Source organism: Sander vitreus, chromosome 6 (assembly GCF_031162955.1).
Source record: "Sander vitreus isolate 19-12246 chromosome 6, sanVit1, whole genome shotgun sequence".
Taxonomy (NCBI): Eukaryota; Metazoa; Chordata; class Actinopteri; order Perciformes; family Percidae; genus Sander; species Sander vitreus.
Genome location: NC_135860.1, coordinates 31861489 through 31878801, shown reverse-complemented (window position 1 = coordinate 31878801; position 17313 = coordinate 31861489). Strand labels below are relative to the sequence as shown.

Below are 17313 nucleotides of genomic sequence, written 5' to 3'. Positions count from 1 at the left end.
TATATATATATATATATATATATATATATATATATCTATATATATATATATATATATATATATATATATATATATATATATATATATATACAAAAACTGTACAAAAACTAGGTTGGTCTTCCCTCGATATGTCATGAATAAATAAAGTAATACCGATAAGTGGAAGTAAAGCCCCGTTAATATAATAAACCCATGAGGAAGGCGAGTAGGAAATGCAGCCGTTATTGTCATGTTATTGCTCTTTCAATAAAGTTGCGTGACAAAAAAAGTATGTTACCATAGTGACATGTAAACTGTCAAACTTTGACTTTGCAAATAGCAACAGTGGCTAGCGGTGTTTTAGAAAATAATAATGACAATTGTTGTTTGTTTTGAATACTAAAGCATGGTTCACCCAGAGTGAGAGTGACTGTTACGGAGGGAGCTGAAGTAAGTGACCGTCACAGTTGATGTAACGTTAGTCTTTTCCCATGAAACGGAAAGTTAACGTAAACGTTAGCTAACGTTAGCACCATGCTACAGTGAACTATTGAGGGGGCGGTTCAATATGTATGTGGTTCCATATGCGGTTCCATATGTATACACACACACACACACACACACACACCTTGCTTATCGATGAAAGTACGTGCTTTGTGTTAACAGTTAACGTTACCTTGCTATTCATTAACCGTAGCCGTCTGTGTAAAACTCACGCAGCGGCAGACAGGATGTCTTTATCCCGGATTCAGAGTGTGCGAGTGGCAGCTGTGCTGGAGGACTGTTCCGACCAGTTGGACATACTGGGACATACCCTGACAGTGCAGATGGCCAGGGAGCGAGGCACTGCAGCGGCACAGGTGACTTACTGTGTTTACAGTCTAGACGCACATCTGTCAAACAGCTGGCAGCTGCTTTGATCTGACGATGATGTGAATGTTTTCATGCTATCTTATTCTCCATTTTATGATCTTACTGGACAACTGTATTGACAAAATAATGTATTACTGCAACTCTGTGTGTGTGTGTGTGTGTGTGTGTGTGTGTGTGTGTGTGTGTGTTTAGGAGAAAGCCAGACTGGCCAAGCTGAGAAGAGACTGGTGAGTGAGTAGTGTACAGACAAACAAACAGAAAAGACATTATGTTGCTTAAACATTTTTTTGGGATTAAGATTGTCTCTTTGAATCTCTCCGTGCAGTCAGTCAATCTCGCAGCAGGTTTCCAAGCTGTATTTGGAGCTGGAGGAGAAGCAGAGTCTCAGCTCTCTGCTGCAGGTGGTGGAGGACGAGGAGCAGAAGAAGAAGGCTAATAAGACGAGAAGGTTTATCAGTGCATTATTTGGAAACAATACTCGTAATACTAATCTTAATCATTGCAAGAATACATAACTATAAAAGGTAATTGTGTAGACACAGTGTGGTGTGATGTTTTTTTTTTTAAAGAGCAAATGACTGCTAGAAAGAAAGGGTAGAAGAAGGGGGGGGAGGAGAAAGATAGGAGGGATTTTGTGTTGTATTAGTAATGTGAGTGTCTCTCCACCCAGAGAGGAAAAGATTAAGCTGGAGAAAAGAAAAGAAACTCTACAGAGACAGAAAGAGGAGCTCAAACAGAAAACGGAGAAACTGACGGTGAGAAAGTTAGAGCAGATCCATAAACAAAATCTGTCCTCATGAATTGCTGTTAGGGGTGAGTGAGAATCTGTTAATCTGGGTGCATAATCCAAGGTGTCCAATCCAATTCCCCCCCCACCCTCCACCCCCCCAGGAAATACGCTGGCTGGCCAAAGACCTGAAGCATCAGCTGAATGAGCAGTCATCCCAGATTGCAAACAAGAACAAGCTTATGGAGAAAAACATGGAGCTGCAGCTGCAGCAGACACAAAGGGAGACCAGCGAGACCGAGAAGCTGCTGCAGGACAAGCTGGAGGTGGGTCCAACAGTCCGTCCATGCCAGTCCTGTCCTGGTTAGTCCCACACGCCTTCTAGGGCTGAACGATTAATCCTTTTCAAATCAATTATCGCGATTTGAAAGAATCAGCTAATCGTGAAGACCACGATTAATCGAATGTGCAATATTTAGTTGGTGTAACATTTGGTTTAACATTTTGTATTCCTCTTTTTATTATGATATGGACTGTTTTTCTTAAGATACATTCTGGAATAAAGATACATATCACAGATTGTTAACAGAAATATCCTATTTTCAGTGGATTTTTCATTTATTTTAATACTTTATTTAACATGATCGTAGAAGGTGCAGTATGTAGACTTCTACGCTGTACGCTTCTGCTGTTTTTTACTGGAATAGTTTTTTATTATTCTAACTTTAGCTTTTGTGATACATGTTGTCTGTTTGACTGTTTAATGTTCCACGCTTATTAAAAGAAAAACACTTATTGCGGGCAGTTCATATCTATGTTTTCATCCTTGCATAAGAATATAGAGCAGGTTTGATGGTGTCGTAATGCTCCATGACATGTTTTATCTGTTACAAAGTGAATATTGAATATCGCAAATAGAATCGGCCGAGTTCAGCCCTACTACCTACCAATCCCACAGAAGGAGATGTTTTCAAACTGATCCACTGTCAGAGTACAGACCTGACTTCCTCCGTCTGTTTCTCTCTTCCATTTCTGTCCAAAATCGGAGGACTCGTAGCTCTCTTAGCATGGTCTAAAATGAGCCGATGAGCATTGTTCTTACATTTTTCTCAGACCAATGTGTTACAAATCTACACTTAGTCTTTTGTTATCTCCTTCCCCCTCAGCTGCTGCAGAAAAAGCTGACGGAGGAGAGGAGAGTTCACGAGGAGTCGGAGAAATTCCTGCAAAATCAACATAAGGTTGGTACAGCAACACCACTATAACAACAGACTAATGTTATTATAATTATTATGTGATTGTTGCTTTTTGGAGTCTCTTTTTTCTACCATTAGTTAACAATTGTAGTTGGCTCCCAGTGGACTTCTTTAGCAAGTTTAGTCGTTAAGATATTTGAGTGTTATTTTTTTTTATTATCTGCTCTAGACACACAGTTTTAGACACAGATATGGTGATAATAGTTGAGGTGGTTCGGGCATCTGGTAAGGATGCCCCCTGGGTGCCTCCCTAGGGAGGTGTTCCAGGCACGTCCAGCTGGGAGGAGGCCTCGGGGAGACCCAGGACTAGGTGGAGGGATTATATCTCCAACCTGGCCTGGGAACGCCTCGGGATCCCCCAGTCAGAGCTGGTTAATGTGGCCCGGGAAAGGGAAGTTTGGGGTCCCCAGCTGGAGCTGCTGCCCCCGCGACCCGACCCCGGATAAGTGGACTAAGATGAATGGATGGATATGGTGATAATAATGGTCCAAAATTATGAATTTATATTTTTATAATATTATATATATTTTATAATTTGTAATTTCTGCTTTTTTAACTCAAAAGTTAGGGATCATTTTCATTATAAATGAGGTTTATTGAATATGACTTCTACAAATAAGTGTAAAACTAGTTGTAAGTTGGTGTTAGTGGTGTTTATACATGGTAGTGAAAAGAAGCGCTAAATGTCAAAAAAACGCCAAAAACATTTAAAAAAGCGCCAAAAGTGACCAAAAAAAGAGACAAAAAGTTTCATACATAAGACATAAGTTATATTGGGTTAACATAAGTTTATTTGGTTCATGGTTTATTGTCTATTTTGTTGTATGGTCTTGAATAGTATAGTTACTGTGTCATCTTTTCTTGATTTTTGTCTGGGTGGGTGGTGATGACGAAGGGGGGTGTATGTTAATGTTGCGAATTGTATGTTTTGTATGTTGTTCATAAAATTTAAAAAAATGTTAATCACAATGCTGTTGTTGTTTCAGGAGTTGCAGCAGCAGCTGCAGCAGTGGCAGCAGGACACCACGCAGATGCTGCAGCAGAAGGAGCAGCAGCTCAACAGCGTGCGCTGCAAAAGAACCGTGAATCTGGACCGACTGATGGAGATGAAGAGGAGGGTGAGCAGCTCCTAGTGCTCAACATGATACGGCGAAGAGCTGCCGATGCTGAGCGGGATGGTAAACGTTAACGAGATGCTGAATTGTGTTCAGTTCAGGGAGATGGAGCAGGTGGTGATGGAGGACAGGGAGGAGCAGGAGAAACTGCGTCAACAGCAGGCACTGGCCAAATCTGCTACCAAGGTAACAACATCCAGTCACCACTCAGATCCATCCTATCAGATCAATCGACCAGCGGCTAGGTACAGAAACGTTTTAACTTGCAGATCCTATGTTAACTGTTTGGTAACCATGGTAAATACACAAGGGCTTAACTTCAACATTGAACCAAAAGTTACACCACTTTTCACACACTTCATTTTCGGCATTCTGGTGAATGTTTCTGTAACAATGTATGCCTTTTCTGCATCAATTTATGGTGCAAATGTCTTTATTTATGTAAAGGAAATCAAAAAAATTTAACAGTTTTGATTATTGGGGGGGTTGTAACTTACGCCTGTGGGTTAGGACCTAATTTAGGAAAAAAGCCATTACAGATGAATAGTTCCTAAATCAATGTTTCTATCCTAACCAAAGATAGGAAACGTGTATTACACAAGCATCCTAACTTCCCAAAGTCCTAAATAAACGCTCTTAACTTTAGGATAACCGCTAACCCTAACTTTCACTTTAAAGCTCTTTTTTCTGCTAAGTTCCTGGCTTTCACGACCAACTGCTGGAGGGCACTAACAACGGCCAGCCACGTGACACAGGCCAAATAAACGATGAGGACTGGCAGGTTAGATCGGCCGTCCTATACACAGAGTAGGCAATGCCAGGCACTGGCAGGCAGACACACAGCCGAAAACCTGGCAGGTGGAGACATACTTTCCTCGCCCCGGGAAGCTGCAGACTTGTCCACGTACCGGTCGTGCGGACGTGCAAGCCGTTTCATTCTAGGAAAGTGGCTGCATGTGTCCACAACCATGCACGAAACATCGTTGCTATGCGACTAGTACAAGTCCACTGCTGTCTGCAAAAGCGGAATGCTGAAAATATGTCCCAGCTTGGGACCTTTTTTTTTTTTTTACAGTCTAAATGGCTGGGACCCATCCCAGATCTGGGACTCCGTTCCCTGCTTGTTGGTTAATGGTTAATGATTGGCTAGTCTCGCATTGCCTGACCTTCCTCCACAGAGCTGCGGAGGAAGGTCTGGCTAGTCCACACAGCATTCCGGAATGTGTGAAAAACGTGCTCTGGTTTATTGTCTTTTTTTTTTTTAAACCAATCACAATCGTCTTGGGCGGTGCTAAGCTCCGAAAGGAGCAACAGTGCCTCTGCTAAATAGCTTCGGGAAGGAACTTGTTTTGGTGGAACATTGGCGATTTTAGACCCTTTTTTTAAATTTGATCTCAGTATCCTATCCTATCTTGACTCTCCCTATCTTAACAAAAGAAAGAAAGGCCGTATTAGAGAAAGTTTCTGTGATACGGCCCCTGATCCCTCATTGTGACCCTGGTCTGTGACCTTTGACCCTGCAGCTGCAGGCCTGGTGGAGAGGCTGCATGGTCCGCCGGGGCCTCGGTACTTTTAAAAAAGAGGAAGTCAAGAAAGGAAAGAAGAAGAAGGAAGGAAAGAAGAAAAAGAAGAAATGAGTTTTCTCCGAGTCATTGAAATGATGTAAACAATACAAAAACAATAAACAGTCATCTCTGAATCTTCTTCGTACTTTCTTTATTATTGTAAAAAAACATGTTTTTGTCATTTCAAACATACAGTATACAACAAAATCCCACAACAAAACCAAATTCTTAACTTATACAATATGTTAGAAGAACAAGAAAAGTAGAACACTGTGTAACCTGGAGCCTATTGGCATCATATCACATATAAACATATCAGCAGACACAATTGTAGCACCTTGAGTCAAAGTCCTCTTATTCCATATTTTATGTACAGTATAAATGTGAGAAGTCAAAATGACTTCCAGCAATGAACACTACTAAGTAGTCTACTGTTAAGGACCATAGGCCATACATTTTAACATAAGTCAACGCCTTTATCATGACATGATAAAGATTTTAGTCAGACACCGTATTTTAAATACTGTTCGTCCATGCAATCACATAATACACAACACAAACAAAAAATAAATCCTGTAGCCAGTTGTCTTCCCTAACAGAGTATATCTGTCAGAATATCCGACATCAATTACAGAAAGATCAGATGATCATAGGGAGATGATTCAACAAAACGTCAGCTGCTCCCAACTTTATGTCCCCACATCTGACAGAGGAGCAGAAGAGCCCGCATTGCAAAACAGGAAAGCCCTTGACCGATGAGGATAAAGTTTGGGGAGCTGACGTCTGTTTGTGTGTGCTGACACTCTTACAACACTTGAGAAGAACTGTGATGAACTATGGTTATATTTTTAAATCAGTAGCCACACAAATGTCAGGACCAAGACCAGATCCATAACCCTAACCTATAACAGTAGCGTCAGTCTAACTGTACACACAACAGCTCAAACAATCAGTTGATTAATCCATCAGTCCATTAAGCAGTAACTGGTTATTGGTTGTTTTTTTTTAAACAAAAATGCCAACCATTTTTTTTTTTTTTTTTTTTTTTAATCATATCTGATTATTTAATATGATATTAGAGTGAATGTTCATGGGTTTCGAACGGATAATCACACAAAAGTTGTTTGAATATGTCAACTTGGGCTCTGGGAAACTGTGATTAACGGTTTTTTTTGAGATTCTTAGTCAATATTCTGAGTTACTAAGTCAATATTTTGACTATTCTGACATTTTATAGACAATTTAACAATTAATCAATTATAGATGTATTGCTAATTTAAGTGATTGTTAAATGGGCCCTTAAATAATGCTAAAGGAGTAGAAGAGGCAGACGTTATGTCAGTAGCTAACGATGACCAAACTCATAACAAGTCGGAATCAAAGACTGAGACAAAATGTCAAAAACAAATAATCTGATCTCATACTTAGAGCTTAAATTATGATCCTCCCAAAGATGACAGTGTTGCTAGAGTGTGTAGTGTGTGTGTGTGAGTGTGTGTCCGCTCCATGTGGCCAAAGCTTCACACATGCGGTACTTCCGTTTCAGTGGAGTGGGTCTGCACGGCGTGCATGTAGTTGTTGTCTCCGATGATGACATAGTTGAGACGGGAGCTGTGGATGGTGATGCTCTGAGGCTGGGAGGATTGAAGGGGAGGACCGGGGGGAGGACGAGGGGGAGCAGAGGTCTGTGCTGCCCCCTGCTGTCCACGGCTGCAGCTGCACCTGGCCTGACCTGTTCCACATCAACAAATGAGAGGTTTTAACTTCTCATGAATAGGGCAGTGTTTAGGCATCTTTCCTCAAGAAAATGTGATGTTTTTAAATTTTTTTTAAAATAAATTCAATTTCCCCATACATTTTGTCTCTTTGTGGGTTTTTGTTGTGTCTCTTTTTTGCAACGTGACATCATGACTTCGCATAAACATACACGCCACTATCTAAAGCCAAATGGCGTGTTATCTGTACGCATTTTGAGCTATCCGCGTGTATGTCTACGCCGTATACAGCGGACGGGTTGCAGACTGAGCTCAATAACTGGCGTATGCATGACACGCAAATTCGTATGCCATTTTGGCGTGTTATCAAGACGCAGACATAATCGCTTTTCGGACGGTTGGGTTTAGGAAACGAAGAATGGGACGGTTGGGTTTAGGAAACGTGACCTGCGGGACTTGATCCCCGGTCTCCTGGGTGAAAGTACTGTGTTGTTTGACCACCCCAACCAACCTCCCTGTGCGGATTTTCGCCCTTTCATACTACGGCTGCTACGGCGTCAATTGACACGCAATCGCAAGGTAATGTAAGCCAATGGAGGCACTGTGTCATTTTCTACGGCGACTACAACGTATGCGTTTCCGGCCAAACATACCAGCAGAAAATACAGAAAATCCATGTTCTGTACTTCTTTACAAATGAAATAAATGTCAGACTGACTGACTGACATGTGATGTGCATTCTTCTTAGAAAACAATTAGTTTTTTTTAGAAATGTCTCATGATATATTGTCTCTAGAAGTGTATTATTCAACTTTTGTTTTTGTTAAAGAAGGAAAAGAAAATCACAATACTCAATACTATCGAATCGCAGTACTACTAGAATCCCATGTATCGGTACAATAGCATCATCGTCCCAGCCCTACAAAGCACAGTATCAATTGCAGCTAAAAGTGCTTGAAATTCCTAGAACTTGCTATGAAATAGTTTTGGCTGTTACCCACCATGCCTTTGGCGCTCAGATTCCTGCATTAGAGGCTGACTCTCAGCCACCGCAGATTGGTACGTGTCGTTCCCGATGACGCAGTCGATCAAGGTGGAGTTGCTGATGTTCACAATCAAAATGGTAGATGGTGGATTCTGAAGTGCCACTGTGTATGAGTGGGCGAGAGATACAAAGGGAAAAAGGAAGAGAATATGAGAATGGGAAGTTGTTGTTCCAGAGTCATGTAATAGCAGAAATGTGTCAAGCACAAAGTTCCTCAACATTTTGCTGACAGACTCAATGAAAGCAACAGCAAATAAAGTGTTTGAGGTTATGAAAACTCATTGACTCAGTCCACAGATAATGTTCAAGTTATCCTTATTCATGTAAAACATGTCAACAGATTAGTTTGTACAAGCAGCTACATAAAATGATGGTAAAAGCACCGGTATGTTTCAAGAATTCAAAGGTTGATTTGTCACATAGACCAGCAATATTGTGAAATGCAATGTGGCCTACAATGCTAGTGTGAAAAATGAGCATAAGAAAAAAGAAATCTCCCTTAAAGTCCCTTAAATTGTAAGAAAACAGACCAACAAAGGATCAAACCAAAAGATTTGAGGAATGTATAAAGATCCTGGACGTTTTATTGTTAAAACAGAAATCAAACATAAAGAGTTGAACTTACATTGTGTAGTTTTAGCCCCTGTAGGTTGATGAGGTTGAACTGTAAAGACAGTGAACGAGGTAAAGTTACATTTGTTACTCACGCCACATTTTCTTTTGGCACACATGTTGCTGGCTTACACCTTCCTCCACAGAGCTGCGGAGGAGGGTCTGGCTAGTTCACACAGCGTTCCGGGATGGGAGAAAAACGTGCTCTGGTTTATTGGCATTTCTTTAAACCAATCACAATCGTCTTGGGCAGCACGGGGCAGACCCAAGGAGCCTCTGCTAAATAGCCTCAGGAAGGAACTTGTTTTGGTGGAACATGTGTACGTTCAAAAGTAGTTTTAGTCGTGCAACAGAAAACTCAGATTGGACAGATAGTCTAGCTAGCTGTCTGGATTTACCCTGCAGAGATCTGAGGAGCAGTTAACCATAGTCCTAATAGGAGGTTAGAACGCCAACACAAAGAAAGAGGAAGGAAACGGACATCTGGCCAAAAAGAGTGAAATCCCGCAGAATTTCCGGCGGTAACGGAGCAATCCCGGAAGTGGAAAGCCGTGGATATAGACCAGGCTTACTAGGCAGTATGACGATACAGCAGCAAAGATAAAATAAGTATTTGTCATGTTTTTGAGAAACAAAGGCTCTATAACAGTCACATCTAAAGATACAGTCTGGACCATGACCTGACATGAAAGCAAGATAAGATGAAAAAGATATAAAAATGAATTTTTACCTGGGCAGAATGTGACCTTTTCACACAGCAGAGCATCTAAGGGGCAGCAGAATATCTGGCAGGCTGTTCTGCAGCTCTTCTGCACCACCCTCTGCACCAACTGGACCAGTCTCTGCATGTTGGAGGCTTTACATGTCATGACCTAAAGGATAGATGCAGACAGAAATCCCCCTAGCTTCAAAATTTCCCGCATAACATCTCATGGTCTGAGAGGACTTTTTGTAAAAACAACAGCTGAGCTGGTGCTCTGCCGTTTTTATAGGTCATGTATACTTTCTCTTGCTGGGGGCTGGAGACTTTTCTTCTGTCACTGGAACTATGTTGGAGCCAAACGTTTTATCACAAAAACATATTAAGTTTAGTATTTGTTTTATCCATCTTGGAAAAATGCTACGTGTATGTGTTGTCTAATACAGGCTATACTAGCAAGATGTCAGGGACCCTTGGTGCATGCAAGGGATGATGGAAGTCATTTGGGGGTGGGGTGCTCACAACTTTATTTGCATATTTTCCACAAACATCATGTGACACAAACAATTGTAGAACAGTCAGGCATCATACTTTCAAAAAAATATGTCATTTTCCTTTCAATGAACATTACAATCTTACAGATGACATAACAAGTAAACTTAAGAAAGAGTACTTGTAATACAAATAAAACAATAAATAAAAAACTTAATACATAAATACAAAAAATATTGAATTGAAAGGTATGCTATATCACATTTCCTTAAAAGAAAATCTTGTAGTATACCAGCTGTATAAATACTTCTCTTGTTATTAATAATTTGTAGCTTTATGGATATGGTGGTTGTTTTGCGTCTATATTATGACATCATACTAAGTGCTTAATTTGAATGGCCAGGAATCAGGAACATTTCTATCTAATAATTAACATTTATTTAATGGCCTCCTCACACTCCATGCAACCATGGCAACAACACGGAAGTCAAGCTTCCACTTCTGTCCTTATTCGCGCGCTCACGCCATCTAATAATCATAATCAAAGAGCTAGGCCTAATATCATTTACATAGGCTAGCTGTAGCTGACGTCTTTGGTTACTTTGATTCACTTTAAAACCTTAACGCGCACCAACCTGCACGCAGCTTGCGATTCGGTGGTTAAAGCAACACTATGTAACTTTTCCCGCTTCGGCCCCCCCCTACAGGTTGGAACTAGTTCCAATGAGACAACCTGAAAAGGTACATAGTATTGCTTTAAGGGGAAATTTGTTTTCTTGGTTTGTGTGCTTTTCTTTTTGCATTGTTTTTTATTTGCAGCGCGTTTGTGTATTTGGTTGTGTTGTGTGTATTTGCAGCGCGTTTGTGTATTTGGTTGTGTTATGCGTATTTGCGGCGCGTTTGCTGAATGCTGCGCATGTGTTGTCAAATTAATGAAGTTGTTTTGTTTTGTTTATTTGCTTGTGTTTTGTCTATTTGTATGTGTTTTCTTAAGTTGCAGGGCGTTTGCCCCTGTGGGCCACCGTACCTTTTGGTATTGCCAAGGCGATACTAATGGCGTTTTTCCGTTACATGGTACCGCCTCAGCGTGGCTGGTCGTCATAGCGGCGCTGCAGTAAACTGCCGTGACCTAACGCGACACACACACAGAACGTGGAAGGTGCTTTGTTGTTGCCAGAAGACACATTCTCGACGGAGGTGGTGCTAAATAAAGTACCTGTTGGCAGGTACCAGGGACTTTTTATCAGAATGGAAAACCAAAAAAGGCGAGTAGAGTCGAGGCAAGTGGAGCAGGTATATGCAGGGTTCAAAATTAGCACCGTTTACCAGCCAAATGCTGGTGAAAAATGCAAGTGGATGGTAGATTTGCTTCACTCACCAGCCGAAAAACCTGATGGTAGTCTATTGGCTGATAATATTTGAATATTCACTATCCATTTGGCTGGTGGACAAAAAAGTTCATTTTGAAACCTGGTACTATGTAATGGAAAAACACCATTACAACAAGTTTTTTTAAGGTCATTTATTAATTATGTCTTAAACACACTTTTCAGATTTGTGAAAGCTTTATTCTATTTGTGAAAATGCAATAAAAAGGGGGATTTCACTGTTATTTTTCATATCTAGACTAGAGATGGTCCGATACCATTTTTTGCTTCCCGATACCGATTCTGATACCTGAACTTGCGTATCAGCCGATACCGAGTACCGATCTGATACCAGTCTGTCATATATTTTATTATGTTTTAAGAACTGTATACTACTATCCCTGTATGGATGTGATATGATTTCTATCTTTGTTGTCAGTCTGGCTCAGGTTAAACTCTTTAAAGAAACATGAATGCCACAGAACTTTCTTTTATTATGCAGTTTGACAGTCAGTTATAACGGAAAAAGAACATAAATAAACTACTTTAACGTATTTTTTCTTTAGGGCTTTATTACGTGGTATCGGATCGGTGCATAAACTCCAGTACTTCCCGATACCGATACCAGCGTTTTAGGCAGTATCGGAGCCGATACCGATACCGGTCATACTATTATACTAATTATTACTATTATACTCTAATCTAGACCACATTGGACCAGGTCCAGATCCAAAACCACTACACCTAGACTGGACCAAATTATCCCAGAGAGGCTAAATATTCTTAAAAACGCACTTTGAGATTTGTGAAAGCTTTATTCTATTTGTGAAAATGCAATAAAAGGGAGATTTCACTGTTCTTTTTCATATGTAGACGTCAATTGGACCAGGTCCAGATCTGGTCCAATGTGTACCACACCTAATACCCCAGGTAGCCTACAAATGGGGAAAACATTAAATAGGTGTCAGTTGGGAAAATATAAAAGAAAAATCTTACCTGATTGAACGGCGTTCTTTCTTTCACTTTTAAATTGCTGTTATTGAAGGGACTCGGAACTAGGGGGTTGGCGTCGTCCATCATTCGTGCGGTAGGTAGTTCTAATTTTAAAAGCGACTAACAACGACTGATATAGGAAAACAAACAGGAAAGCCCCAGTGCATGGGGTTTTCCGTCTCATCAGGCCCTTCGTGTCTTTTTGACAGCGTACGTCACTATGCGTGTTTTGGACCTACAAACGCTTGCCTGCACGGGACTTTGTGTAGTCTCGCTTTGCCAGACCCTCCTCCGCTAAAGAACAATAATACTGCTACTACTATGTAATATGAGATTATGTGATATATTACTTCAGACAATTATTGTCTTAAGTTTAGACACATTGGCTATTTTTCTATTTCTCGCCAGCTCTGTTCTGATGCCTTCACTGCACCTCGTATATTGTGCAGTATAAGGTAAGCAGGCCTACCTTATACTGCACAGTATGTTAGGATTAATAAAACAAATGGATGTAAGCGAAACTAGATCAGTAACTTATTCTACATGCTGTTTGGACATACAAGGCTTTCACCCAAGAAAAATAAAACATATCATTTGTAGTTTATTGCTTTCACCCAGGAAAACAGGTGTTCATGTCTCAGAAGTAGGCTACTACTTGAGGGGACCGATGTTTTTTATTTTTTGTTATTATTGTAAGTAGGCCTACTTTTTATTTTATAATTTTATAATATATTTATTAATTTTTTTTGCATTCGTTTTTTAAATAATGAGAATACTTTCTATACTTTTTTTTTCATTTTTACTTTTTATTTAGTTTTTAAACTCACATTTTTTATTATTATTTTATTATATATATTTTTTGAAATGCTGCTGAGTAAGCAGTTACAGGGAGAAGTTATGAATTTACCAGAACTGGGTAGCCTACCGAAGCAGCAATGTTTCTATGAAGCTATGAAGGCCTGAAACTGAAAAAATGTAGTCTAGGTTTTCAGACAAGCCAAAGTAGGCTAATTCAAGATAGTTAAATAATTAAAAATGACTTGTAAAAGCTTTATACTTCTCCTTTAACACGATTTTTTAACAGTAGGCCTATTATTTATTTATGTATTTAGTTATATTTTTTACTTGTCTGATAACCTTTTCGTATTGTCAGTTTCGGGGCTCTATATAGGCTTGCTAGCACTCGTTCCTGAGCAGCTCACGCCGTGACTTCCATATTTCCGACTGCGCCTGAAAGCAGCATGAATACAGTGAAATAACCAGCAGGAGTAGTCAAGAGTGGAGCTCAGCAGAGAGCAGCCACAGCTTCCTGGATGGAAACGAAACGTAGGACCTGAGCAGACACATTAGCTAATACACACAGGACAGAACAGGAGCGAGCAGGACGACTAAACATGTGTTTAGTGGAATTAGGCAGTGACAGCAGAGGTTATTAGGCTAGAACAGCGCACTGTATCAACACATGTGTCCGTGCCACAGTGAGAGCACTGCGGCTGCGGATCTGGACTCAGGCAGCTTCTACACCCAGTGGTCCACAGGCAAGGTAGGTCCCTCCTCTCTCCTCTGCTCTTCTGACTTTTGTCTGCATCACATAGACCTTCCATTACCAAAAATGTTTACACCTCATGACATTTTACACCATTAATGCGTCATGACCCATACGAGAATGCAACCTTGAGAGGGATATGCACATGTGTCAGATTTCATGTGTGGTCTGTTTGAATGTACTGTAACAGATGAGACATTACACTGTTGCTTCGTCATAAACAATACCGTACTAACCTCGGGGTAATTGTGGGGAAATATGCATATCTCACAACAACGATAGGCTATTACTTCGGGGATATAGGCTATCTGTCCTTTAAATCCCTGCAATCTAATTCAATGCCCATCACACAGATTCTGGTTCAACTGATGCACAGTAAATTAGAGCTGCAACGATTAGTTGATCGACAGAAAAATCACTGGCAACTATTCTGATAATGGATTAATCGAGAAAGCACTTTTCATGCAAAAATAACCCCAAATTCTGTTTTCAGCCTCTCAAATATGGAGGTTTCCTGCTCTTTTCTGTTTGATATCACATTACCCTGAATGTCTTTAGGTTTTGGACAGACAAAACCAGTCATTTAAAGACATCACCTTGGACTTTGAATGACACAGTTTTCACAATTTTCTGACATTACATAGACAAAACGATGAATTGATGAACTGAGAAAATAATCAGCAGATTAATCGATAATGAAATGAATGGTTACTTGCAGCCCTACAGTAAATGAAGGTTTGCATTTGCCAACTCCCATCATTTACTTCATATTGCTGTTTGAACTTTATGTGCTCTTGTTTTAGGCTGCCTCCCAAAAACACTCAGGTTATTGGGCCAGAACGGCAGAAAGGGAGTGCTGGCAGCTGTATAAATGATGCCATATAAATTCTGCTACACGCTCCTAGGCCCGAGCACAAAGTCCCAGCTGCCTCCTTTCCAACACAGTGCAGCCTGTGTGAAAAGCAGCAGCAGCTTTCCACCGGGCAGATCTGGTTTTCCGATTCTGCCTCTCTGGTCAACAATGATGCTTTGATCCCCCTTGGCTGGAATGCCATCTAAACCTTGATCCGCGAGGACTGCTAATCACTGAATGGCCAGCTCCACTCCTAAAAGAAACTGTTTGCACACACGGGCGTTTTGATTAATGAATAGCTCTAACTTATTCTCCGATTTAAGTGCTTGCTCAGAAGCAGGGACTGCAGTCAGGATGGGGGTCTTGAAGGCCACCACTAATGTTGTGATGCATTTTGTATTGAAGCTTCTGGTTGTTAGCATTTTGTATTGACATTTAATAGATTTACATTTAGTCCCATATGCAAACATTCAGGGTGGACATGCTTCTGAAACAGCGTTCTGACTATGGTCTAATCCTCCAACTCATTCATGCAAACTTAAATCTGTTCACTTTATCACATTTGAATCAGACAGCCATGAAGTATTGATGAAATCTATTCAATTCAATTCAATTTTATTGATGGCGTCAAATCATAACAGGAGTTATCTCAGGACACTTCATAGATAGAGTAGGTCTAGACCACACTCTATAGATTACAAAGACTTAAAGACCTCATATTATGCTCATTTTCAGGTTCATAATTGTATTTAGAGGTTGTACAAGAATAGGTGTACGCGGTTTAATTTTCAGAAAACGGCATATTTTTGTTGTACTGCTCATTGCTGCAGCTCCTCTTTTCACCCTGTGTGTTGAGCTCTCTGTTTTAGCTACAGAGTGAGACATCTCACTTCTGTTCCATCTTTGTTGGGAGTCGCACATGCTCAGTACCTAGGTAAGGACTACTAGCCAGTCAGAAGCAGAGTATGAGGGCGTGACCTGACAGTACCTAGGTAAGGACTACTAGCCAGTCAGAAGCAGAGTATGAGGGCGTGCCCTGACAGTACCTAGGTTAGGACTACTAGCCAGTCAGAAGCAGAGTATGAGGGCGTGCCCTGACAGTAGCTAGGTAAGGACTACTAGCCAGTCAGAAGCAGAGTATGAGGCGTGCCCTGGCAGTACCTAGGTAAGGACTACTAGCCAGTCAGAAGCAGAGTATGAGGGCGTGCCCTGACAGTACCTAGGTAAGGACTACTAGCCAGTCAGAAGCAGAGTATGAGGGCGTGCCCTGACAGTACCTAGGTAAGGACTACTAGCCAGTCAGAAGCAGAGTATGAGGCGTGCCCTGACAGTACCTAGGTAAGGACAACTAGCCAGTCAGAAGCAGAGTATGAGGCGTGCCCTGACAGTAGCTAGGTAAGGACTACTAGCCAGTCAGAAGCAGAGTATGAGGGCGTGCCCTGGCAGTACCTAGGTAAGGACTACTAGCCAGTCAGAAGCAGAGTATGAGGGTGTGCCCTGACAGTAGCTAGGTAAGGACTACTAGCCAGTCAGAAGCAGAGTATGAGGGCGTGCCATGCTAGCAGCTAGGCGAGCATTGTAACGTGTGTTCCAAAGTGACCACGTTTGTCTCTGAAGTAAAGGCTGGACTACAATAGAGCTGTTTGGAGCAGTTTGTGAACAGTGTTTTCTGTTGGAGATGGTAAGTCCCTTTGGGGTGGACTTTGGGCTTTTTCACTTTGTAAACCTATTACATGTACAAAAAAAGATATATAACACAATAAAGGACGATGCAAAATCCTTTACCTCGAAGCTTTGTTTAAACAATGTAACTAATGTTGTATAGCTCTCTGTGGTCTGCACCTGCGTATTCCATCGCATTTTTTAAGAAAACGTGCCGCATAATCAAGGATTTTTGCCCGCAACAATAAAAAAACAACAACTCTGCAATTAATATGAGACCGCATTTTTCTGGAAGGACTGCTTAATATGCACGTGAATTATGTCATCGGACCATGCCGGTGATGTCTGCATTCTTTATTCTTTCTCCTCACTCAGTATTAGCCTTCTGAAAAGGTGTCCCCCTGAACAGTGTAGTTGAATAGCCCTGCTGTTAGCTTTAACAGTCACATTTACCCGGGCTTAGTGAACAGCTCTTTTGTATATCCAGTGTAAAGAGCCAGAGGCAAGAAGGGGAAGGGCCAGTGCTTAAAATATATATAATATTAGCATCTATCCCTGTTATTGTGTGCAATTTAGGCAATAAAAATGTTGCTTTTTCTAAAAAAGGAAACCTCTCTTTTGTATATTTATTTACTATTGCCGTTTACTATAAAGCAAAAGTATTTCTTATCCGATTAATCATGGAATAAATCGGTAGAATACTCGATTACTAAAATAATGGATAGCTGTTATTAAATACATATAGGAGTCTCCACGCAGCTAAGTAAGCTGACTGGACACCTGTTATTTCCCCATGTGACACCACGGGACTGC

General features: G+C 40.8%; 3 protein-coding genes across 5 annotated transcripts in view; 2 read left to right on the top strand and 1 right to left on the bottom strand.

The window, feature by feature from the left end:
• The first annotated feature begins 281 nt into the window (after positions 1–281).
• On the top strand, positions 282–5649 carry LOC144520094 (uncharacterized). 2 transcript variants are annotated; one of them, XM_078253743.1, is made up of 10 exons: positions 282–429; positions 700–839; positions 1045–1079; positions 1178–1300; positions 1523–1607; positions 1744–1905; positions 2746–2820; positions 3822–3953; positions 4047–4136; positions 5474–5649. In XM_078253743.1, the coding sequence occupies exons 2-10, from the start codon at positions 711–713 to the stop codon at positions 5585–5587; spliced, it is 945 nt and encodes a 314-aa protein (XP_078109869.1). In that variant the 5' UTR covers positions 282–429; positions 700–710; the 3' UTR covers positions 5588–5649. The 2 variants fall into 2 exon arrangements, with proteins under 2 accessions (XP_078109869.1, XP_078109870.1); XM_078253744.1 differs by having other exon boundaries at positions 677–839.
• Positions 5650–12847, bottom strand: LOC144520095 (uncharacterized). The gene is made up of 5 exons (XM_078253745.1): positions 12443–12847; positions 9618–9759; positions 8901–8939; positions 8232–8378; positions 5650–7247 (listed from the first exon to the last, which is right to left on the bottom strand). Exons 1-5 carry the CDS (start codon positions 12524–12526, stop codon positions 7036–7038), a joined length of 624 nt encoding a protein of 207 aa, XP_078109871.1. The 5' UTR covers positions 12527–12847; the 3' UTR covers positions 5650–7035.
• rnf144b (ring finger protein 144B) overlaps positions 11238–17313 on the top strand; it is a 21304-nt gene continuing 15228 nt past the window's right edge. Inside the window, exon 1 of one of the 2 annotated variants that reach the window (XM_078253742.1) lies at positions 11238–11344. The gene's annotated coding sequence lies outside the window, so the exon portion shown is untranslated. Of the gene's footprint in view, positions 11345–13301; positions 13983–17313 lie in introns of those variants that run through there. The other variant, XM_078253740.1, reaches the window with a different exon arrangement.